Genomic DNA, 23,977 nt, shown 5'->3' on the forward strand with positions numbered 1-23,977 from the left:
TGTACTCCAAATAGGAACAGGATGTCTGACTCTTCTGTCAGTATCACCTAATCCAGTGTTTCCCAAATGGTATTCCGCAGAACCCTGCAGTTCCGCAAAGTGAAAATAAGGGTTCAGCAAGAAAATTCCATTACAATATTTTATGATTTACAAAAATAATTAATATGTAAGCATTTATGAATTTTATTGAAAACAATTTTTCATTTGTGTTTGCCATGATAAGTGTCCCTGTGTAATGCCATCTTAGCCATAGAGTGGGGATGATAATATCACTACTCAGCGCTGATGTCCATATATTAGGCTGTTATTGGGGGTTCTGCAAAATTCTTTCGAGTTTAAAAGGGTTCCGTGGCCAAATAAAGTTGGAAAACACTGACCTAGTCCATTAGCTGTATTTTATGTTAGGCACCAAACATAACTGGCACTGAATTAGAGTCTGTCATAATGTTCAGAAAAAGACTGAGCGGTTTGTGAAGTGAATATTTTCAGAATAGCAACCCCCATCATTTAAAATCAGCCAACACAAACTTCAGAGCACAAATGGAATCAAAATCTTCCTGGACTTCGGGTAGTCTTCAAATTTCTCATGATACCATCTGGGAAAAAAAAAACCCAAAACTACTTATTGTAGAAAACTGCCAGAACCACCCCCCTCACCACCACATTTATAAAAATATAAGTGGATTAATCTACAAAGAGACCTCTCCAAGTCTCAGTCTATGTAAATAACTTGTTTTAAAAATTATCATACCATCCTTATGAGATCAGAGTACTGACTACAAAAATTAAAACAAACCTATTATTGCCAACAATGGTGAAATAAAATGAAAGCTGTCTGTGTAGAACCAGAGCAAGTAGGTGGCCCATCATAAAAAATGGATAATGTATCACGTGTCCAGATTCCATTACAAGATAGATACAAAATATCAATTGTGGATGATGAAAGCTAAAATCCACCCACTTAGAGGCACAACAAGAAACAGCATGCGGAAAGACTGACAGGTTAGAATAATACTATATTACTCTAGTCTACACTAGGAGATAAGGTCAAATTTATTAAGGTTGATTTCTTACCACTTAATTTTGTAAAATTGAAGATCCAGGTCCTCACTGTATGCAAGGATGCCAAGTAGTTTGAAGTAATATGTGCTCACCCATGGCAGCACAGGGAACCCTGTTCCTACCACATTATCTGGGGGAACCCCCAAAATGGTGCCCTCCTACCCTCCCTGACTCATATCTGTTGCCAATACAGTGCGAGTGGCTCGGGATCCTGACATCCCACCCCAATGCCCCTTCCTCTGCTGCTGCAAACAGAGCCCAATGGCAGTAGGGAATCCATCTGCTCCACTTCGGACCAAGGGTTCAGGCTTCCTGACCTTGGGGAGCTGGAAGCACTGGGGTTCCTCCATCAGTCTCCATTTGCCATGAGGCTGACTGCATGCTGATGTGAGGATGCAGTGGGAGCAGGTGTGAAGAGAGGAGAACTCAGACAAAAAAGTTGACAAAGAAGCCAAACTGGGGTGGGTGGGTGGGAGTGAGTGAGTGAGGGGGAAGAGGGGCAAGGAGAAGCTCCAGGTAGGCCAGCAAGGAGCACAGGAAGGGGCTGGAGAGGAGAGCCTGTGCTGCCTCCACTAGGTTGCAGAAGATTGGGAGTGAGCTGGGCGGGGGCCTGCCTTGAATAGGCCCATTGCCATCGTGCCTTTGGTACCATTATAAATCCATTATTCCAGGAATTTCAGAATTCCTTAAGAGGAAGGGAAACTGTCAAGCCACCCTTTTGATCTATCCTCCACACCTAATTAATCAACTTTACAACTAGATGTCATGTTTAACTCTTTTCTATGTTCTAGACCAGCCGTGGCCACCAACCTGCAGCTATTGTCCCCCAAAAGTGTGGCTCCCGAAGCCACTCCTGCACTCTGCTGGCCCCCGCTGGCGCCCCTGTGCTTACCAGGTCAGAGCTGCCGGCTTTTAAAAACAGCACGCAAGATGGCAGCCATCTTAAAGGGGCAGCCTCTTTAAAAAAAAACAAACAAACTGTGTGTTGTTTTTGCTTGACAATCCTGTTCTGGGGGACTTTTCTTGCTTGACAATTCTGGTGCGGCTCTTCACATTTTTTCCACCGCTGTTTTGGCTCTCTTTTTGTTAAATGGGTTGGCCGCCTCTGCTCTAGAAATATTTTTACACCATAGAATTTGAGATTCAATAGTAAATGACTTAGAGAAAAAAAGTGAAGAGGAGAATAAAATTTTAAAATGTCAAAAACTTACTTATGATGTTGATGTGCCCTGGGACCAAGGATACAAAGTGTGCATATGGCAAAAGCAACACTTTCAATGGTGCAGCTGGCGAGAGCAAATCCAAACCATTCAAGGACCTCTCCAAAAAAGTTAGCTCCAGTTACATATTCAAACAACCCTCCTGAAGAACATAACACACTATTATCACTGTGTACAAGAAAAGTTATAATGAACTATAACTCAGTAATGTTTCCATCAGAAACAACTGGCTAGGTTTCCTTTAAAAATCACATTTGTGGTGAGATAATTACTTGTTTACTAGGTTTCTACTATGAATGGGCTTATTTTGGGGTAAACAGATCTGAAATCTCAATTTTCTTAAATTACTAAAGTATGGACAAAATAAGTTAAGTGGTTTCAGGAAGCACTTTTGTGCTTACACATACCACTATTTTAAACTGAAAAAGGCTGACTGCTCATCCATAAAAAAGTATTTTCATACGTAAAAACTTCTAAAATAGTTGAATTATTCATATTTGTGTGCACGCTGGAGTCTTGACTCCTCTTATTTTAGTGAGACTACTCCCTGTAGTAATAAGAGCAGGAAATGGCCTAAGTTTTTCCCCTCCAATACTAACAAGCATATCTACATTCATAATGATGAAGTCTTGTAGATATCAGTTATGTTGATACAGTGGCTCTTATGGAGAATGAAAAGCCTTCTGAAATATATTTTTGCAAGGAGATGTATAAGGATGATCAAGGACTTCAAAGCACCTATAATAATTTACCATGTGACTTTGCAAGCAATCATACAAAATATCTTGAGTGCCTAGGACAAGCTGTCATTGCTATCGTAATGGTTATAAAAAATTATGCAACACTTGTCTGATTCCTTAAAAACCATAAATACTACTACAAAATGCAGTTTTTCCTTTCTATTCTTGCAGTTGTATAATTGCAGAGTTACTAGTGTATTCTACAGGAATTATTTCACAATGGGAAATATTTTTCCCCACCTGACAGTGATTTTTATGTAACCCAGCCTTAACAAAATGGACTGCCCCCTTAAGAGCAAAGATGTATTATATAAGTAAAATAAATCAAAGGGTTCCAGTGTCCATATTCATTTAGAGGCGCACTGACTCCGATAGCTCCTCTGTGTTCAGTAAGAGTCCTCAGATGAGCAAAGGCTATTAAGTTTAAGGAAGTAAAAAGTCAGGGACAAAAGTAACAGTTTTTTTTAAGTATGAAAAATAAAACTGGTATCAGAAAAGTACAAGAGATGTGTAAATGCTGTGCTTGACATTTGACAAAAATTCTTACATTACATGTTGGTTTAAAGTTGTTGATTTTATTTAGGTAAATACATTTGTAAAAATAGCCTCCTTCCACAGAAGTTAACCTCTTTATGTTTATTGTTTCATAGTAAGCCTACAAACAACTCTTGTGTGGGTGCTTTTATTCACAATTGTCAAGATTAGTGGGTAATCTCAAATTAAAGAAAGAAGAACGACTGCCAAAGGAAAGACTGCAAAATGGATGCAAAGGATGGTTACAAAATTCAGTGGAAAAGGACAGAGAAAGTTGTGTATAAGACAAGTATCTTAAAAAACTGCAGAGCATAAAGTATAACAGGTCTTGTTCTAGGACTAGATCCTACAGAAGTAGCCTTCTACTCTCAGGCAATTGCACAGATAACTGTTTATCAGACAGTTTCTTTGTTTAGAGTAATAAGCCAATCTCTTGTTTCAGGAAATACATTGGAAAATTCTTACCGTTGGATTCCTTTTCCTGATACATGCTAAGACCTTTAAATACTACAGAACCAAGTTGAGACATTCTTTTGCAATTTTAAATTCCTTAACATTTTACTTACCTCTCGGTATTTTGTAGCCTGTTTCTCCTGGTTCTCTCAGATTTCTGAGAATGTGATCAGAAGAGATATTAATTGCCATGCCACCCAGCCATCCTGCAAAACCTAAAGAAAAACAGTCAAAGTAATAATATTAAAATACAGGACCAAACACACCTATTTTAATAGAACTACGATTTAAACTCTAAAATATAAAGCAGTATTGTACCTCCATATGAACCTGTAATTCCATCAAGCAGTTCTGGTGACTAAAGCAATGGCTCCAGTCCTACAAAGAATCAATTGTAGGATTGGTTGATATGAAATAGGGATGTTAAGAAGCGGATAATTTGATAATCATGTAGCCAATAAAAATGTTATGGATCAACTACACAATTAGTCAATAAGAGAAGTTAACCTCCCTTGTGGCTCTGCAGTTTAAATGTAGTAAGAGTTGGGCAGCCCACCTGGTTCTTACTACATTTAAAACAGCAGAGCTACAGTGGGGGGTAGGTCCCAGGCAAACCAGGACCCTCCCAGACAGGGGTTGCTGCCAGAGCATCTTCTGTCCGCAGCCAGCCCAGGTTGCTGCAAACAGGGGCTACTCCATGGGATGTGGAGCAGCCTCTGCCCACGGCAAGCCTGGGCCTGCTGTGAACAAAGGCTGCTTCAAGGTGGCCTCCCCTGTCCCCCCACTGCTGCCTCTGATAAGAGGCGGCAGCAGCAGGGGGGCAGGGTGGGACAAGCAAAACCATGGAGATAGTGGTGGGGGTGGAGGGGAGAAGCTCCTGCTTCCTCTTCTCCTTCCTTCCCCCCAGCCGCCTCTGATACAGAGTGGGGGGCTCAGGGGAGAATGTGAGCAGTTGACTAGTTTAATAGATAAGTCTAGGATTATCAATTAGTTGACTACTTGCTTATATCTCTACTATAAAAGCAAGGACAGAATGCTTTCTTCTTATCACTACCTTAGGATTTAATTTATATCTTTAATATATTATACATATGATCTCACACCCATAATGTGTAACTGAACTGCTAAAGCAAACATCCAAAAATAAGTTAAAGAAATTAATCTAAAATGATCACCAGTAAGGTGGCACACCTTAACCTTCTCTCTCTCTCATTGGATATGTTCCTGAATCTTCCACAGCAGATTCGCCAGTCTAGTTGTTACACAGAAGTTAGCACCGTGGATCTTGCTGCAGGCTAGCACAGAAATGTACATCCATGAGGTCTCTAATTCTGCAATTATATGTGCACCCTTAATTAGGTGTGAGTAGCCTTGTTATCTATACTGTTCCTGCATCAAATTTATTTGATCACTTTCCACAGATACAGCTTGTGGATCAGGGGTGGGCAGTAATTTTTAATGCGGGGGGGGGGGGGGTGGCGTGCTACTCCAAGATTTTGCCAAGTGGTCAAGGGCCGCATTTCTACCGAGGGGGTGCAGGGTCTGGGACAGAGTTTGGGTGCAGAATGGAGGTTGGGGTTGGGGAATGGGGTGCAGGAGGAGGTATTGTAGAGAAAAATTTTAAACGTAATAATATCTTGTAATGTATATATGAATGCAGTGTAATGGTTAGCTAAGCAACTATAACTCTGCCAACCACCCTTCTATGGTTAGCAGGAAGGAACAGTCTTTCGAGCCATTGGATGCATCAAGCAGGCAGTTTGCAGAAAGTTATCAGAAGAATCCCTGAGATTCAGCATGATCATGCTATTACTCCTAGGGATAACCAGAATATAGGTTGCAGTGTAAAAGATAGTACAAAAATTAGTTAACAAGAGTCAATATTAGATTGTATACCCCTCTGCCTACACGATGCAATTATGTAGTCCTTGAGAAAGGGGTGTAGGAGAGAATGGGAAAGAAGTGTGAATGTTTGGAGAGAGAGAGAGAGAGAGAGAGAGAGAGAACACTCTAAGGTTACCTCAGTGTCTAATGGCCAAAGGGGGAGTTAAAAGACTCGGGAGCACCAAGACACTATCTAATGGGCCCTGGGTAAAAGACTGTTCATCACCAGACAAACAGGCTTGACGTTAAAGGCAAGCATCCCTAACTAAAATAGATAACATGAAATGCTGATAATAAATAATAATAATAATAAAAAAACCACACACACACTTAAACAGATGTTACACAAACTGATTAGAAGCTAAGTTCGCACAACACATAGAACTCAATGGAAGAAAAGTGCTATAAAATATGGGGTGTCTTGCATGGGTCTTCGGGTTTTGTCTTGTCAAGCTTGGAGCACCAGTCCAGACTGGAAGTCCTGCTCCCCATTTCCTCATGTCAAATCACCTGGCCAGTGACTAGATGTGAACAACAGACTGGTAACTATAACATCAACAAGGCGGGGTATGTGTGCATGTATGAGTATGTGGGAATGTATGAGTATGTGAGTATAAGTGCACTATATGCATGCGCTAGAATAATGTTACATTACCTGTAAGTGTGGCATTTTGCCTTATCCCCCTAAAAAAGATCCAGTGTTATTATTTAAAGTATAATAGTGTGGGGTCTGAGGGGAGTTTAGGTAAAGGAGGGGATTGTGATTTGGGGCAGAGGTTGGGGTGCAGAGTCCAAAAGGGTGTAGGAGATGATTCTGGCCTGGGATGCAGGGTCTGGGAGGCAGTTGTGACCTGGGGGGGGAAAGGGGTACAGAGGGTTTCAGGTGGTGGCCTGGGGCAGGTAGTTGAGGAGGGAAAAGGGGTGGATACTAGAGGCTTGCTCTGGCTGGGAGTAGCTTATCTAGGAAGCCACCAGCCCTGCAGGAATCTGAAGGCTGAAGTTGCAAGCTGCTCCACATGACTTTGCTCCGGAGAGGGGGGGGGGGGGGGGAGAAGGGGAATGGGGGGAATGAAGAGGCTTTGACTGCCCCTGCTGTCAGCAACATTTCTTAGCTCCTATTGGCTGGTAACTAGCCAATGGGAGACTGAGTGACTTTGCTGGGGGTGGGAGGGGAGAGCACAAAGCCTCCCTTCTCGCTCGCAGCATAGATCAGCCCCCTTAGCACAAGACCCTTTCCCTCCCCTACGTGGCTTCTGCCTTCCAGTTTGCGGAGCTGCTGGAGTCTCTGAATCTGGCGGTCGCTGGCCGTGACGTCACCACGCCAGCATCCTAGCGTCTGTTGGCATCCCGCCCTCTGGCTTGCACTCCGCCTCCTTGCGCTGGAGCTGCATGCAGGCAGCCCAGCGGCGAGAATTGCCGCACTTCCCCCTCCCCGGCGGTGCTCCATTCCTCCAACCGGCTGGCGGATTGGATTGGGCTGCACCACCTGTAGTTGGCATGGGCCGCACAGTGAGCCCCTGCAGGCCGCATGCAGCCCTCGGGCCGTATGTTGTGCAGGCCTGGTCTAGGTTGCAGGGAAACTACCAGCATTCATGTCAGCCTTCCTAAATTCCCTCCTAGCTGATTCTACAAGAAAGGCTGTCATTTGGAAAAGCGAATGTTATGCTAGAGACTCAAATGGAGATCCCACAAGAGCAGCGAGCACAACATTAAGATCCAAGAGAGGAATTACTTCTTTCATTGGTGGAAAGAGAATGACATCTCTCAAAAGTCTAACTACCTTGGAGCTGGGAAATACCGATTTGGAGACGAAACACCGAAATCACTGCTAAGTTGGCCCTCAATTAGAGACAGATTTAACAACAGGGAGTTTGGAGAGGAAGCTGGGGAGTGGGAAGGGGGTGAGATACACTTGCCATTCTTTAAAATTTTTTCACTACATTCCTGCTCTTCAAGGAGGCATTTAAAAACAACTGGGGAATCTCTCAGAAAGAAGGTAGGTATGGATGGTGATAGGTCTGCTGTTACCTGCACAGCATGTTTGTCTCTCTCCTGGAAGAAAGAAGGGATTTCATCTGCACTAAGTGCAAGATGGTCACCATTTTGGAAGAAAAGTTAGAGGATGTGAGGCCCAAGTATCGACTCTATGTTCTACCAGAGAAGAAGACAACTTCCTCGATAGAAGGCAGCGTTTAATCCTGCAGGCACAGCAGGCTGAAGAGCCAAACAGGGCAGTACAGGACAAGGAAGAAAACTGGCAGCATGTAATCTCAAGAAGGAGAAGGCAGACAACTCAGGTATCTCCCATTCCTGTAGAGGTAACCAACTGCTATCAGGCTCTCTCCACAGGCACTGCGATGGGGAATGCTTTAGCAGGGACTTCTCAGGGAAGAAATCAGAAGGGAACACAATCTACCGGAAGGCATGAGATACGTAGTCCTAGGAATGGGGGTTACACAACCCCTCCCCCAAAAGACGACAATGGAAGGTAGTGGTCGGGGACTCCCTCCTAAGAGGGACTGAGTCATCCAGACCTGCAATCTCCAGAAGTGTGCATTCAGGATGTGACAGAGTCTTCCAAAAGTGATTAAACCTTTGGATCGCTTCCCCTTCCTGCTCCTCCACGCAGGAACCAACAATATGGCCAAAAATGACCATGAGCAGGTCACAGCAGATTATGTAGGACTGGGAAGAAGGATCAAGGAAGTATGCAAATCAGCCAAGATGGCTCCATGCACACCCGCCTTTTTCATCCCACAGAGGCTTTCCCTGCAGATCTTTCCAGGAGGCTTCTGTGGTATGGGAGTAGCAGGAGGCATCTTACATGGTGCCTGCCATGTGGCACAAAACAAGACGGGCCCCCCCCTTTAATTCCCAGACCGCAACATCTTCAATCACCCCATCTCCCCGACCACATACCCCCTGCCCTCTGTCCATTCCAGTCTCCCAGCCTGCTGGCCAAAATACCTCCTGCCCCAACACCCTCTGGCCAAAATCCACACACATCCCCTCTAGCCAGTATTCTCACCCTACCCAGTCAGCTCCTGGCCAGTCATCCAGTCCCTGCCTGCTCCCTGGCCAGGCAGCCTTCCCCCAACCTGTTCCTGCCTCCCCACCAGGCCTTGCCCCTATCCTACATTCCACCTCCTCCCATCTAGATCCTGCACTCCCATCCCTATCCTATTCTCTGGCATCCCTGTCCCACACACTTAACCCCTCATTTTTAGCCCCAGCCCAGAGCTTAGGATGGCCCACAAAATCCACTGTTGAACTCCAGAAGACTAAATCTGACCTGAGGCCTTGAACCTCAGTCCTCTCTGCTCCTCTCCCCACCACTATGGGTCTGCAGTGCCAGAGGAGTGAGGGGTTTCAGTTGGGGGGAGGGGGGAGAGCACATCAGTGAGGGTTGGGGGTTTCTGGAGGGGTTTTTTTTTTGCTTCCCACTTGTGTGGGCCCCAACTGATTTTTCTGTGGGTCAGTGGCCTCTGACTCAAAAAGGTTCCCCACTTCTGCCATAAATCAAGACAACATTGAAACCTTTTGCGTTGGATAAAATATTTTACTTGATCTAAAAATGAAACCTGGCCAACAAGCCCTCAATTGGGCCCAGTCCCCATCTGGCCACAGCATCATAATACTCCTGTACCCCTCTCCCCCTGGGTCTAGCAGCACACTCACTTTGAGTGCCAATCCACCCTTTTCCTGCTGGTTGGGTTAGGTGCATTGCCCCGAGGTCCACGGGGACGCCCACCTCATATTTTGTCTGAGGAATTGAGGGACTGATCCTGGCCTGGCATGCTGGGACGGAGCGACGCAGAAGGGGGTAAAAATTGTACCCGTATGTGTCCTTTTGTTTTCAGTGCATGCATAGAATAGAGCTCTTTAAAGATTAAGCTGTCACTTGGTACCATTATTTTCTATTTTCCTTTGTAACCATTTAAGATCTGTATTTACTAGCAGTTAAGAAATAGAGCAATAGCCATTGTAACCATATGATTTATAATAAACCTGTAATTGTTTAAGCTTTAACCTGACTCCTTCAGTTGCTGTAACAGAACCAAGCACAATTTAAAAGAACTCCAGCTGGTCATAAGGGACAGATATAGGGAGAACTGGGGTGTTTGGATTGTGCTGCTTCCAGAGGACAGATCCATGGGGCATCTCTCAGCTTTCCATAGGCTGCCCGCTGCAAAGGTATCCTGTATCCTAGCAGTCAAAATCTGAGATGTAATAAGCTCTTCCTATAAACTCTGGGGTGTCTGTCAGCCTGTGTTGGCTGCCTGCTGCGAAGGGATCCCGATCCTAGTGGTTGAAGACAGGGACATTAAACTCCTCGGGGCACCCATCAGCCTCCCCAGGCTGCCTGCTGTGATGGGATCTTGTGTCCCAGCAGTTGAAGACTTGGGTGTAACATACATACACACACTGCCCTGATCACCGGCTGACACCCGGACCCCCATTAACCAGGCTTCAGGAAAGAACACGCTCAGGGCAAGATGGACACATGACCAGAAGTAAAAGGTGTCATGTCACCCTTCTCGAAAGACTTTTCCCACCATCCTCCTACCAACAGGCATTAGTTTGCCCCCCCGCCCCCCACCCCCAATCTTGCAATTGCATTAACCCAACGGGGCAGAGAGGCTATTAACTCGGGGGGCAGAGAGGCTATGTCTATACTCACTGCTTCTTGAGCAAGTATAGGTGTTCTTGTGCAAGAACCCACAGAGCAGCCACACTGCCCGCCTGCTCTTGCGCAAGGAAGTTTACAGTAGAGTGCGGTAAGAGAGAGCATCTTGCACAAGAGTTACGCTCTTTTCTAACAGGTGTAACGTCTGCACTTGCGCAAGAAGGCAGCGTGGATGCTCAGCAGGGATTTCTTGCGCAAGAAACCCCTATGATTAAAATGGTCATTGGAGCTTTCTTGCGCAACAGAGCGTCCACACTGCCATGGATGCTCTTGCGCAAAAGCACAACTTGCACATGGCAGTGCGGACATGATCTTGCGCAAGAAGCCGCCAGTGTAGACATAGCCTAAGAGTTTCCTCCCGTGAACAGAATGAATTGTGTTGTGCACCTGTACCGAGTTCATGTGGCTTGTTTGGATGTGCCACTGAGGCACCCAAGTTATTAATAAATATTTTATAAACCTTTACCTTTTCTCTGCTGCCATGTCTCCTCCCCTTGCTCCATCAGCTCCCCGGTGCCTGCTGCCCCACAAACTCCTCACCCTCCTCTGCTGTCCTGACTCCTGCCTGTCTCACTGCCCTCAGCCCTCCTGCAATCTGCCCCCCTCCACCAGCCCTTCTCTGCCCCCTGTGCCCACTCGTCCAGTAGCCCCACTCTGATCATGTGAGCTACCCCTCCTCATCCTCTCTCCTGACACCTCCCTCTACACACCTGCCCTGCCTCTCCCCTCTGGTGCTGGTCCCTCCCTTGCAGGTGTCTGCCCTTCTGCTTCACCCCAGAAACCCCTGGCACCTGCACCTTCCTTTAGCCCTGCATCCTCCTGGTGCCTCCCCCTTCTCCCTGATGCCCACCCCCTCACCACTCTCTGCCCCCATTCCCCTCATACTCCTGTGCCCTCACACAGGACTTGCTCCATCTCCACCTCACACCCACCCCTTCTTTCAAGCCTTCTCCCAGCACCTTCCTCTACCCTCCCCCAGCCTCCAATGCCCTTACTCTCTCCACTCCCAGTTTCCCCCCTCCCAAAGACACCTCCCCTCCTGCCCTTTTCCTCATTGTCTGCACTTGGCCCCCTGGCATTTGTCTCTCCTCCATGCTGTCCCTTGGTGCCTTCCTCTTTCTTCCCCTATTCTCCCGCTCCCCACAAACCCCTTCCTCCCCCATCCCTTCTCCTATTTTCCCCCTCCCCGCAAGCCCTTTCCTCCCCCATGCCTTCTCCTATTTTCTCCCCCTCACCTTACCTTCTGCCTTCCACTTTGCAGGGCCAGAGTCTGCGCTCTGGCCCCAGATGTCCCTGGACTCTGAACCCAGAGCCAGGCTCCACAGTGCAATACTGCGCCAGGCAGTTTTATAGTCCCAGGCCATGACATCACGTCATGCCATGCCCGGGCATCTCCCTGCTTACTGGTAAACACTGCACATGGCAGCAGCAGCCGGACTGAAAGCTGCACATGGCAGGGATGGGATGGGTCAGGGTCGGGGGGAGAGAACACTCTGGGGCCGGGGTGGGAGGACATGCGAGGGGGCTGGCAGGTGGCGGCCGAAGCCCGCTCCAGGCAGGGCCAGGGGAGAGACCTAGCTCCAAATATTGCTGGAGCAGGGGCACCATGAGCCCATATAGCTCGCCGCCCATGGTTGTGGGGTCCCAAATTGTTAGTGCTAAATGGAGGAATTGTGAGATGATCACTAATGCTTGCAGTTATTGGGAGAATCTGATAGAGGGAGCGGCAGGGGGATGGGGGGGAAGGGGACTAGTAGACTAGTCTTTAGCATCTTCAGGTGAAAGTGCTGCAGGGAGCACAGGGGCATAGCTGGAGAGGAAATTCCATCAACTACTTAATTAGCTGATTAAATGTGATTTAACATTCCTAGCTGCTACCTGACAGAAGGGTTACACATATTGCTTGGTAATTGGGGAGCAAGTAGTATGGCAGAGCTATCTAGGGTGACTAGTCATTATCTACGCTTATTTTCCTATCTACAATGTAACAATTTTGTATTTTTTCCAGATCACCACCAGAAACATTAAAAAGCATAAGGCTAAGAGAACAAATCATTGTGGTATGCCAGTAGAAACACAATCAATGAATAAGCCTACATTTACATTGAGACCTGCAATTTAGCCAGCTATTAATCCATTTAATGTATTCTATGTTCATTTTCTTCTGGCTTCGTAACCAAGTCAAGCACATTCCAGAAATCAAACAATACCACATCAACAGTATTACCCTTTTATTAATGAGACTACAAGTTTCGTTGATAAAGGTATTAATTTTGTCTGCTTTCCATAATGGCTGACTTTAATTTTAATGATTTTCTTTATCTCGGTGTTAATCTGGACTCTTTTCAGCCATTCCTTTTTTTGCTGAGGACCAAGTTCACATTAATAGATGTACAATTGCTCAGACAGCACACCAGAAGAGAAAACCAAAACTCAAAGATGGAGGTGAGAAAAAAAAAAACAATCCCCCCCCCCAAAAAACGAAGATTAAATTACTTCCATTTTATTACAATAAGCATATCTAACAAAAAAGGCCGGACCATTGGATTCTCCTATGACAACTATAATTGTGTGACATTTTTACAAGGTTTATGCGAATCAATTTTGCTTTTGGTCATCATAACACCATGCTTTTATTCAACTTACCTACAATGAAACAAGGACTTGTCAGCCAGCCAGAAGGATATTCTGCATAATTACTTAAACTCCGGCCTTGCAAATATCCATTATAGGTACAAAATATAAGTGCTAATGCAAAAGTAATGAATGGTGTTGGCTTTCCTCCACGAATCAAGAAAGGAAAAATGAGTGCCCTGCAACAAATAGGAAAAGAAACAATTTTAGAGTACCAAGTAACTATTCCTGCAACAACCAGGTAACATGTGTTTTAAGAATCCAAACCTACAATCCTTGGGCTCACAAAACTCCCTCAGAATTTTGCTTAAGATGATAAATGAGCAAAGGGCTAAAGCATAGACAAAGCAACAAACATGAATTTTCCCATTTACTATGTTTGGACTGCATGACCAGGTACAAACAGGCAAATTTAATCTTTACCAAACAAACTTATTTTAGTAAGTTCTTTACTGAAGATAAATAAAAACTAATATTCAATACATTTTAGTTTTATGGTAAACTTATTATATTTAAGTTGGATCTAGACTTCCAGCACTCCAGTCATCTGAAGAAGTGTGTTGTGCCTATGAAAGCTCATGATACCATGTACACATTTTGTTAGTCTTTAAAGTGCTACTAGACTAGTTGCTGTTTAAGTTTTTCCTGTTACAGACTAACTCGGCTACCCTTCTGAAGCGGTTATATTTAGTAAAGCTACTTAGCTTCTTGCTTGGAAAAGGACTATATGCAGCTGGTCTCTAAGTTTCAACTCACATTATGTGCTACATAAGCTAGGGGGAAGCAGTATGAACAGGGGCGGCCCGTCCATATAGGCAAACTAGGTGGTCACCTAGGGTGCCAAGCTAAATGGGGCACCAAATGGTGGTGCAATATCATTGAGGGGTTTGGAGATGGGGGCGCCGATTGCATGGTTTGCCTAGGGCGCCAGTTGCTGGCAGCTAGTCTAGGGCCACCCCTGAATATGAAGACTACTTCTCTTAACTCTAAGGGACCTCAACAGGTTGCCTCTGGAAAGCTGATTTGGCAGATGCATCTTCCAATTCTTGTTTTGTTTTGTCACTCTCTTCTCATTAAGTATCCAGCCTCTGAAAAAAAAATCAGTTATTCTGAAGGTCTATTATAAATTAATGGAGATTGCCTATCTCCTAGAACTGGAAGGGACCTTGGGTCATCGAGTCCAGAGTCCAGTCCCCTGCCTTCACAGAAGAACCAAGTACCATCCCTGACAAATTTTTGCCCCAAATCCCTAAATGGCCTCCACAAGAATTGAACTCACAACCCTGGGTTTAGCACACCACTGCTCAAACCACTAAGCTATCTCTCCCTCAGTCTTTAACTGAGCCTCCAAAACAAACAAACACACACCAAATCATCAGTCATTACAAGAATGACTATTTGGCCTCAATTGCTAACAGGTTTTGTAGGAAATAAGGGCATTGCACACCTCCACTTGCATTCCATCTGTGAAAATGTGGAAAACTGCTCGAACAACATTCCAGAAAAAAAACATTAAATAATATCTGAAATCTTGATAATGTACCATTTTCATATAACCAACCTCTGATCCCAAAAGATCTTTTTAGTCAAATTATGTAGTCATTAAAAGAGCACTCCTGAAATCTATTTGGCATGGATACAAAAGCAACAGGCCTTGGGGGAACAAATTTAGGTTTTACAAGATCAGGTAACCATCACTCCATTCTCAGAGCTAGTATGAAAACCTGGGGTATAGGTTCCTCAGTGCTGTGATCCACAGAGCCACACTACCTGCTCCAGTGAAACATACCCTGCTTTCTCAAATGTTTTTACATACTGGTATGTTTTCCGTTATATACATTTTCAGTTTGCTGAACTTGCTACTGCCCCGCACCTGTATCTTAAGGCAACTGTAAGGGTGCATCTAGACAGCACTGTTATTTCAGAACAATGGGACTGTCTACCCAGCAATTCAATTTCAAAATAAGCCAGCCATTATTTTGAAATCTGTAAACAAGGAATAATGCCCATTTCAAAATAGCTATTTTGAACTAGGGCCTGTGTAGATGTGACCAGCTGGAATTATTTGGAAATAAGGGGCCTCCAGGAAATCACACAGAATAGTTCAGAAATTTGCCCTTCGAGAAGACGCCACCTTCCCGCGTCCCCAATACCAGACAAGTCGTCTCTGTTTCTGTAGCGGGGCCGGTGTAGTGAGCAAAACACTAACTTCTCCGAATTTGCTACTTTGGGTGCACTGAGCATGCGCACCCGAACTGAGCAAACTCAGTATGCCTCGCTGTAGCCGCTGCCCTCTCTCTGCCCTCACTGCCTCCTCAGATTTGCTTCCTCCTCTTCGGAGGTGTTTAAAATGATGAAGGGGGGCAAATTGCAGGGGGGGGGTGTCAGGTTCTGATCATGGGACAGAAATTTACTGGCTGGAGGCATCAATCTTCTTTTTTTAGCTGCATAAGATGTGCAAAATTGAAAAAATCGGGGGGTGGGGGGTGGTAGCCTTGGTTAACCCCGGGCGGGGGGACACTGCCAGACCCTGTGCACGACAAAACCCCCGTTTACGTAGGGGGAGAGGTGGGAACAGTCACCCAGCAGGACAAGCCACCTGATGTCCTTGTAAAAATTGGTTTTCCATGGGTGCAAAGTCTTTTTTTCTTTATTTTACCTGGACGCTGCCTGTCAGCCCCCGAGCAGGGGGCGGGCTCCTCGGCTTGACTTCTTAAAGGGACAGGCCTCCCAATTCCTAGATGGTCAATGCTTAGACACCACCGTTCCTCTGTATGTGTACAAGTGTGAAATATTCTACATACAGTTCCTGTCTCAAACTCTGCCTCTCACTTTTTTAGTATTTAATAGTTTTCTCTTCGATTCTCTGTCTATCAGAAGTCACTGCATCTCCTTTCTCTTGTGTACTATGCTGATAAGCTAAAGTCCCTCCCATCCATACCCTCTCCTGTACTGCAATCCCCTGACCCATGGCAGAGCCCGCACCTGTCCCCCAAACTCCCCCTAGCAAGCACCCCTTATGCACCCAAACTCCGTCCCAGATCCTGATCACCAAACATGGGCAAGTATCGGAGGGGTAGCCGTGTTAGTCTGAATCTGAAGAATCGTTGAGGAGTCCTGTGGCACTATCTTCAGTTCGTCTATAAGGTGCCACAGGACTCCTCGCCAACATGGCCAAGTGAAATTTTAGTGATTCCTCCCGTAGTCAATGGGGACATGGGTCAGAGAGCTCAGAGGAGGGGGCTCCAACGTTTTCAAAGTGCAATCCAATATGTACCTTATATATAAATACCCTTTCCCCGCTTCCTTCCTACCCCTTCTCCAAGTCCCAGATCCTGCTCCCTCTATCCTCCCTCTCTTGCCCATCCTCAGTCTCTTTCATCAGCCTGGGACAGACGGTTGGTTGCGCATGCTCTGGTCTTTGCTTAAGGGATCTGGAGTGTGAGAAGGGCTCTGATCAGCTCTTGGAGCATGCATTTACTGTGGTGTTCTAGGTGCAGGCTTTGGCAGGGTATTTGGATGCATGGGTGCTCAGAGCAATGATAAGGGCTTGGATACAGGACTGGGTTCATGCCAGGGGTAGGAGTTAGTGATGTATGCTCCATTTTGTCACTGCTGGTGACTCCTAGATGGTGGTGGAGTGTGCCTAAGGCAGGCTCACCCATGCCCTTGCCCTGTAACACTACCTATAGCTGCAAGAAAACTCCATCCCTGGTCCTGTGTTGAAAGGATACAGAATGGTATATGTTGAACCCTGACATCAGCACCCATCTTTTTCCTCCCCTGCCGTGCACACAAAGCAGCAGACTCCCAGGGGTGGTATCAGCTGCAAGGCAAAGTGCAGGACATCCACAGCAGTGGGGGGAGGGGCATGTAAGTGCTGGCACTTGATATCCTCTTGCCCACACCAGTCAGGATCACCTGACAGAGGATCCAAGATCTACCAGTATATCCCTATCTACTGGTTGGTGACCACTGCCTCATAGCGACTGTCTGTCCAGGGTCAATGTGTCATATCATAAGAACATAAGAACGGCCGTACTGGGTCAGACCAAAGGTCCATCTAGCCCAGTATCCTGTCTACCGACTGGCCAGCACCAGGTGCCCCAGAGAGGGTGGACCGAAGACAATGATCAAGCGATTTGTCTCCTGCCATCCCTCTCCAGCCTCTGACAAACAGAGGCCAAGGACACCATTTTATCCCCTGGCTAATAGCCTTTTATGGACCTAACCTCCATGAATTTATCCAGCTTCTCTTTAAACTCTATTATAGTCCTAGCCTTCACAGCCTCCTCTGGCAAGGAGTTCCACAGGTTGACAACACGCTGTGTGAAGAAGAACTTCCTTTTATTAGTTTTAAACCTGCTCCCCATTAATTTCATTTGGTGTCCTCTAGTTCTTCTATTATGGGAACTAATAAATAACTTTTCTTTATCGGCCCTCTCCACACCACTCATGATTTTATAGACCTCTATCATATCCCCCCTCAGTCTCCTCTTTTTCTAAACTGAAAAGTCCCAGTCTCTTTAGCCTCCCCTCATATGGGACTCGTTCCAAACCCCTAATCATTTTAGTTGCCCTTTTCTGAACCCTTTCCAAGGCCAAAATATCTTTTTTTAGGTGAGGAGACCACATCTGTACACAGTATTCAAGATGTGGGCGTACCATAGTTTTATACAGGGGCAGTAAGATATTCTGGGTCTTATTTTCTATCCCTTTCCTAATAATTTCTAGCATCCTATTTGCCTTTTTGACCGCCGCTGCACTATCTGTGGAAGTTTTCAGAGAACTGTCCACGATAACTCCAAGATCTCTTTCCTGATTTGTCGTAGCCAAATTAGCCCCCGTCATACTGTACGTATAGTTGGGGTTATTTTTCCCGATGTGCATTACTTTACACTTAGCCACATTAAATTTCATTTGCCATTTTGTTGCCCAATCACTCAGTTTGGTGAGATCTTCTTGGAGTCCCTCAGTTTGCTTCTGACTTGACTATCCTAAACAGTTTGGTATCATCTGCAAACTTTACTACCTCACTGCTTACCCCTTTCTCCAGATCATTTATGAATAAGTTGAACAGGATTGGTCCCAGGACTGACCCTTGGGGTACACCACTAGTTACCCCCCTCCAATCTGAAAATTTACCATTTATTCCTACCTGTCTTTGTTTCCTATCTTTTAACCAGTTCTCAATCCAAGAAAGGACCTTCCCTCTTATCCCATGGCCATGTAATTTACACAAGTATACTATAATCCAAGTATACTATATCTACTGGATCCCCCTTGTCCGCATGTTTGTTAACCCCTTCAAAGAACTCTAATAGATTAGTAAGACAGGATTTCCCTTTACAGAAACCATGTTGACTTTTGTCCAACCAATTATGTTCTTCTACATGCTTCACTATTTTATTCTTTACTATTGTTTCGACTAGTTTGCCCGGTACTGAAGTTAGACTTACCGGTCTGTAATTGCCAGGATCGCCTCTAGAGCCCTTTTTAAATATTGGTGTCACGTTGGCTACCTTCCAGTCATTAGGTACGGAAGCCGATTTAAAGGATAGGTTACAAACCACAGATCATAGCTCAGCAATTTCCCATTTAAGTTCTTTTAGAACCCTTGGATGAATGCCATCTGGTCCCGGAGATTTGTTAACATTAAGTTTTTCTATTTGTTCCAAAACCTCCTCTAATACTTCAATCCGGGACAGTTCCTCAGATTCATCACCCACAAAGGACGGTGCAGATTCAGGAATCTCCCCAATGTCCTCAGCCGTGAAGACTGAAGCAAAGAAATCATTTAGTTTCTCCGCAATGGCTTTATCATCCTTCATTGCTCCTTTTATAGCTTGATCATCTAGGGGACCCACAGGCTTTTTAGCAGGCTTCCTGCTTCTAATGTACTTAAAAAACATTTTGTTATTTCTTTTTGAGTTTTTGGCTAGCTGTTCCTCAAAATCTTTTTTTGCTTTTCTTATTACATGTTTACACTTGATTTGACAGTGTTTCTGTTCCTTTCTATTTATCTCACTAGGATTGGACTGCCACTTCTTAAAAGATACCTTTTTGTCCCTCACTGCTTCTTTTACATGGTGGTTAAGCCACGGTGACTCTTTTTTAGGTCTCTTGCTATGTTTTTTAATTTGGGGTATACATTTAAGTTGAGCCTCTATTATGGTGTCTTTAAAAAGTTTCCATGCAGCTTTCAGGGATTTGGCTCTAGTCACTGTGCCTTTTAATTTCTGTTTAACTAACCTCCTCATTTTTGCATAATTCCCCTTTTTGAAATTAAATGCCAGGGTGCTGGACTGCTGAGGTGTTCTTCCCACCACAGGAATGTTGAATGTTATTATATTATGGTCACTATTCCAAAGCGGTCCTGTAACGGTTATATCCTGGACCTGATCCTGCACTCCACTCAGGACTAAATCGAGAATTGCCTCTCCCCTTGTGGGTTCCTGCACCAGCTGCTCCAAGAAGCAGTCATTTAAGCCATTGAGAAATTTGATCTCCACTTCTCTTCCTGAGGTGACATGTATCCAGTCAATATAGGGGTAATTAGAATCACCCATTATTATAGAGTTCTTTATTTTGGTAGCCTCTCTAATTTCCCTCAGCATTTCTATGTCAGTATCGCTGTCCTGGTCAGGTGGTCGGTAATATATCCCTACTGATAATTTCTTATTATTATATCACCGCAGGTCCAGCCCTGCTCCACCCAGCCTCGTACAAGGGCACTGCTTACAAACTGACATACAGTAGCCCTCCTGGCACTGAGCTGATGCCATCATGCTTCTTCTTATTGTGGGCAGGCCCTTGCCGCACTGTGCTACCCTGCCTAGCACCCCTCTAGCCCCCTAGACCCAATGCCACAGCACCCAGAGACCCCCACAAATTACTACGCCTATTGCCCTCCCACAGACCGCTATGCCCTGTGCCCCCACATAATCCCCCGCCAATATTCATTAACTGTTCAGTTCCCCCCATATTCCCACCAGCACAACTGCAGTGCTCCTCAGACCCCCCACGCTTCACAGTGCACTGACACCCATAGATCTATCTCCCCCACTGCACATCCCCCCTTCACTTCCCACCACCTCACCAGTCCACTGTCCACAATACCAAACCTTGATAACAGGCGAGGGTCCAGACGCATCTGTGTTACTGTGCCTGCTGCCACAGTGCCATTGTATTTCCCTTAATAAAACTCAGTTGTGGTGTTTGGCTTGGCTATTTCACAACACCAACAGAAAGTGGAGGGTTGAATCTGAAATCATTGCCTTGATACTGACAGTCCCCTTGAAAAACGGGTAGAGTCCAATCGTCTAGGCTATCCACATTAACAGGCTAATCCGGGAGCAAGGATGCTCTTAGTTTCCTGTGCTCTGTGTGTGCTTGATTACCCTTGTTCAGACACATTTGGCCCCAGCTTAGCATAGAGCTAGTCTTGCCAGATGTTTTCACCAATACTGCGCACACTTCCCATTACGTCACAATGGACATTCCATCGTCCTGATCACATGCTGAAGACAGTGCTATTGAATCAATAATACTTTATAAATTGTTTTCGAAAAAAGAAATTTAAAATAATGGACTGACTGCCTGTGTGTTCAAAACCGTACACCTGGGAACCCTACATAGAGCATTTCTCAGAGCTGAGCTGTGGATCTGAGCAGGGCCAGAGACCCAGGTGCCACAAAATCAGCACAGGAAGCATGTCAGTGTTCGTAGCAGAGTCACAGAAGCAGGCCACAGAGCAGACTTGTGCTGTATTCAAAGCTGCAACAACCAGAGCCAGGGTGGCCAGACAATCATCCATGTGAACTAGACGCAGATTAGAATCATTTCTAAGGAACAGTGAAACTGGAGATGAGTCATAGGGATGGAGCTGGAACCATCTGGAGCCAGTTTCATTCAGGGGGACACTGGGCAGTGGTCCTAGTGTACTGAGATTCCCCCAGGCAAGAGTACAGCTGCAACATGAAAGGATTTTTCCAGCGCCAGAGCACGTGTCTGAGCCACATCATGTCCGCACTACAGCCAGGTCCTGAGATGGGGCCTGTGACTTGTGATGAACAGAAATAACTTCCCTTGCATTCCTCATACACTGTGATATCCCAGCGTATGTCTACACTACAAAGTTAGTTCGAACTAACTTTCATAGCCGCTACACGAGCGCTCTGTTAGTTCGAACTTAATTAGAACTAGCGGAGCACTTAATTCGAACTAGGTAAACCTCATTCTACGAGGACTAACGCCTAGTTCGAATTAACTAGTTCGAATTAATGGCTGTGTAGAATAGATAGAATTGCTAAGCTCACCCCAGTACTATATCTGTAACAGGGACCAATTTTGTGCAGAACCTCACATCCATTACTAAGTGATATACAATTTTCTCTATAATCTAGTTACAATATATTATTTTTGACAATTAACATTTTTGTTAACTGATTCTTTAAATGCAGTATTGAGTATCAAGTCATACTCATATGTATGGGTATGTCTAGACTACAGGGTTTTGTCAACAGAATTTTTGTCGACAGATACTGTCGACAAAGCTTCTGTCGACAAAGAGCGTCTAGACTACATCCAGTTCTGTCAACAAAGCAAGCCGCTTTGTCGACATAACAGTGTGGACACAAAGGACAGTGTAGATGCAATAATGTCTTCTATCGACAGAACTCTGTCGATAAAAGGCATTATTCCTCGTAGAATGAGGTTTACATATGTCGACAAAACTGCTGAGTTTTCTCGACGTTATGTCGACATAACTCAAAGGCAGTGTGGACGCAGGTATAGTTTTGTTGACAAAAGTCCACTTTTGTCAACAAAACCCCGTAGTCTAGACACACCCCATATGTTCTACTTATTTATTTTAATTCACATCCATAATACTTTTTCTACAGTATCTGTTCCACATATATTTTCAACACGCAAAAACTTTCATATACTACACACATCATTATGGAAGGTACGTTTACTTGTCCAATATTCATACAGAATTGTTTTATTGTTCATTCATCTGCTTTATGAACAATGAGTTTTAGGGGTTAGGAGGCAGCATTTTATAGGGTAGCTTCTGGAGCAATGGGAGGAAACATGGAAAAATAGGGCAGAAAGTTGAAGATTATAATGCATGCATTGATAACAGGGAGCATATTTTATTACTAATGTATTTGCAAATACTGTTCTTATGATTACTTGGAATTTATTAGCTTTAAGTACATTTTTTTTCTTGTGGTGGCCAGTCCCTTTTCTGTCTGTCACGTCATGTTTTCTATTATTTGTCAAGCAATGACTATAACCAAGGTTCTAGGTAATATCACTCTCAAAAAACATTAGATCATCATTGATGGAATACATCCTTTTTTGATTACACATCAATAATGGAGAATTGTGCATGGTCCTTAACTTAATTTATGTCTGTGTTGTCAGTGGCTTGACAATCAGGCCATGTTAATATTCTTGAATATTGCATACATATAAGCAAGGTCAATCTCATATTTTCTAATTGAACTGACTGTTATATGGATTGATTTTCCTATTTTCAAATTCACTATTTCCTGTTTTGAACAATTCTCAGGGAAATGTTTTGAGGGAAATGTTTTGAGGACCAAAAACCCCAGTTCCTCTGAATTTGTGACCCATGGACCAGGAGCAAAAGGCCCCCGGCCAAGGCAAAACACCAGCATCCCCTGAGTCCGTTAGACAGGAGGTAGCAAATTGAGAGATTTTTCTACCAAAAAAACACAGTTCCTCTGAATTTGCAACCATCCAGCAAAAGTAGCAATTCCTCTACCAAAAAACACAGTTCCTCCCGCATCCCCTGAGTCCGTTAGACAGGAGGTAGCAAATTGAGGGATTTTTCTACCAAAAACACAGTTCCTCTGAATTTGCAACCATCCAGCAAAAGTAGCAATTCCTGAGCAGTTATACCGAATGTCATGTTTGTTTGACAGAAACTGTGACCGTCACAAAAACGGTTTCACTTTTTGCCTATACACTGGCCCGCGACACGCCAAAGGGCGAGGTCGGGGCTGCGCTGGTCACGCTCAGGAGGGACTGAGCCCCGCTACCCCGCGGACGCTCCCGAGCCCAGCAGCCCCCCGGGGTTGCGGAGCCCGGCCGGCCCAGAGGACAAGCCGCGCCGGTACCTGTGCGCGTAGTGCCCGATGAAGAGCGCCAGCAGCACCCGGTTGGGCCACTCGGAGACGCGGGCCGCGCCGCTGAAGAGGCTCAGCCCCAGCGGGACCAGCAGCGAGGGCAGCTCCTGGAGCATCCAAGCCAGGCGGACAGGCAGGGGGCAGCCGAAGCTGCGCGAGGAGTAGCGCCCGTAGGGCGTCGGCACGAAGCACAGCGCCACCGCGCAGACCCCGCTCGCGCCCATCAGCCCATAGGACAGGTTCTGCAGCAGCTGCCGCTCCGCCGGCTCCGACAGCAGCGGCCAGAGCCCGCGCGACGCCGCCATGCCCAGGCGCGCTCAGCCCTCCACGGCCGCAGCCCGGGGCGCGAGCGGCGACAGTTGGCTCCAGCCTTGCGGCGCTAACGACCAAACCGCGTGGGAAAGTTGCCCGACTTCGCGGCAGCGACCTAGCCAATCAGGATGAGAGGGGTGGGGCTAACAACCTTGCGTCCCTACCTGCCCTCTCCTTAAGCAATGACCCCGCCCACATCCGCTGCCACGTGAGGAGAGGCGCGATTGGGGGGCGCGGCCTTAGGCGCCTGTGACGCAATGTGTCTTCCACTTTTTGACTGTCACGTGCCCG

General features: G+C 45.6%; 1 protein-coding gene across 1 annotated transcript; it reads right to left on the reverse strand.

The window, feature by feature from the left end:
* Positions 1-376: 376 nt before the first annotated feature.
* On the reverse strand, positions 377-23,820 carry SRD5A1 (steroid 5 alpha-reductase 1). Its single transcript, XM_006127295.4, has 5 exons — positions 23,366-23,820; positions 13,227-13,393; positions 4,123-4,224; positions 2,274-2,424; positions 377-596 (listed from the first exon to the last, which is right to left on the reverse strand). Exons 1-5 carry the CDS (start codon positions 23,677-23,679, stop codon positions 530-532), a joined length of 801 nt encoding a protein of 266 aa, XP_006127357.2. The 5' UTR covers positions 23,680-23,820; the 3' UTR covers positions 377-529.
* Positions 23,821-23,977: the final 157 nt, after the last annotated feature.

The sequence above is a fragment of the Pelodiscus sinensis genome, chromosome 2 (genome assembly GCF_049634645.1).
Source record: "Pelodiscus sinensis isolate JC-2024 chromosome 2, ASM4963464v1, whole genome shotgun sequence".
NCBI lineage: Eukaryota > Metazoa > Chordata > Testudines > Trionychidae > Pelodiscus > Pelodiscus sinensis.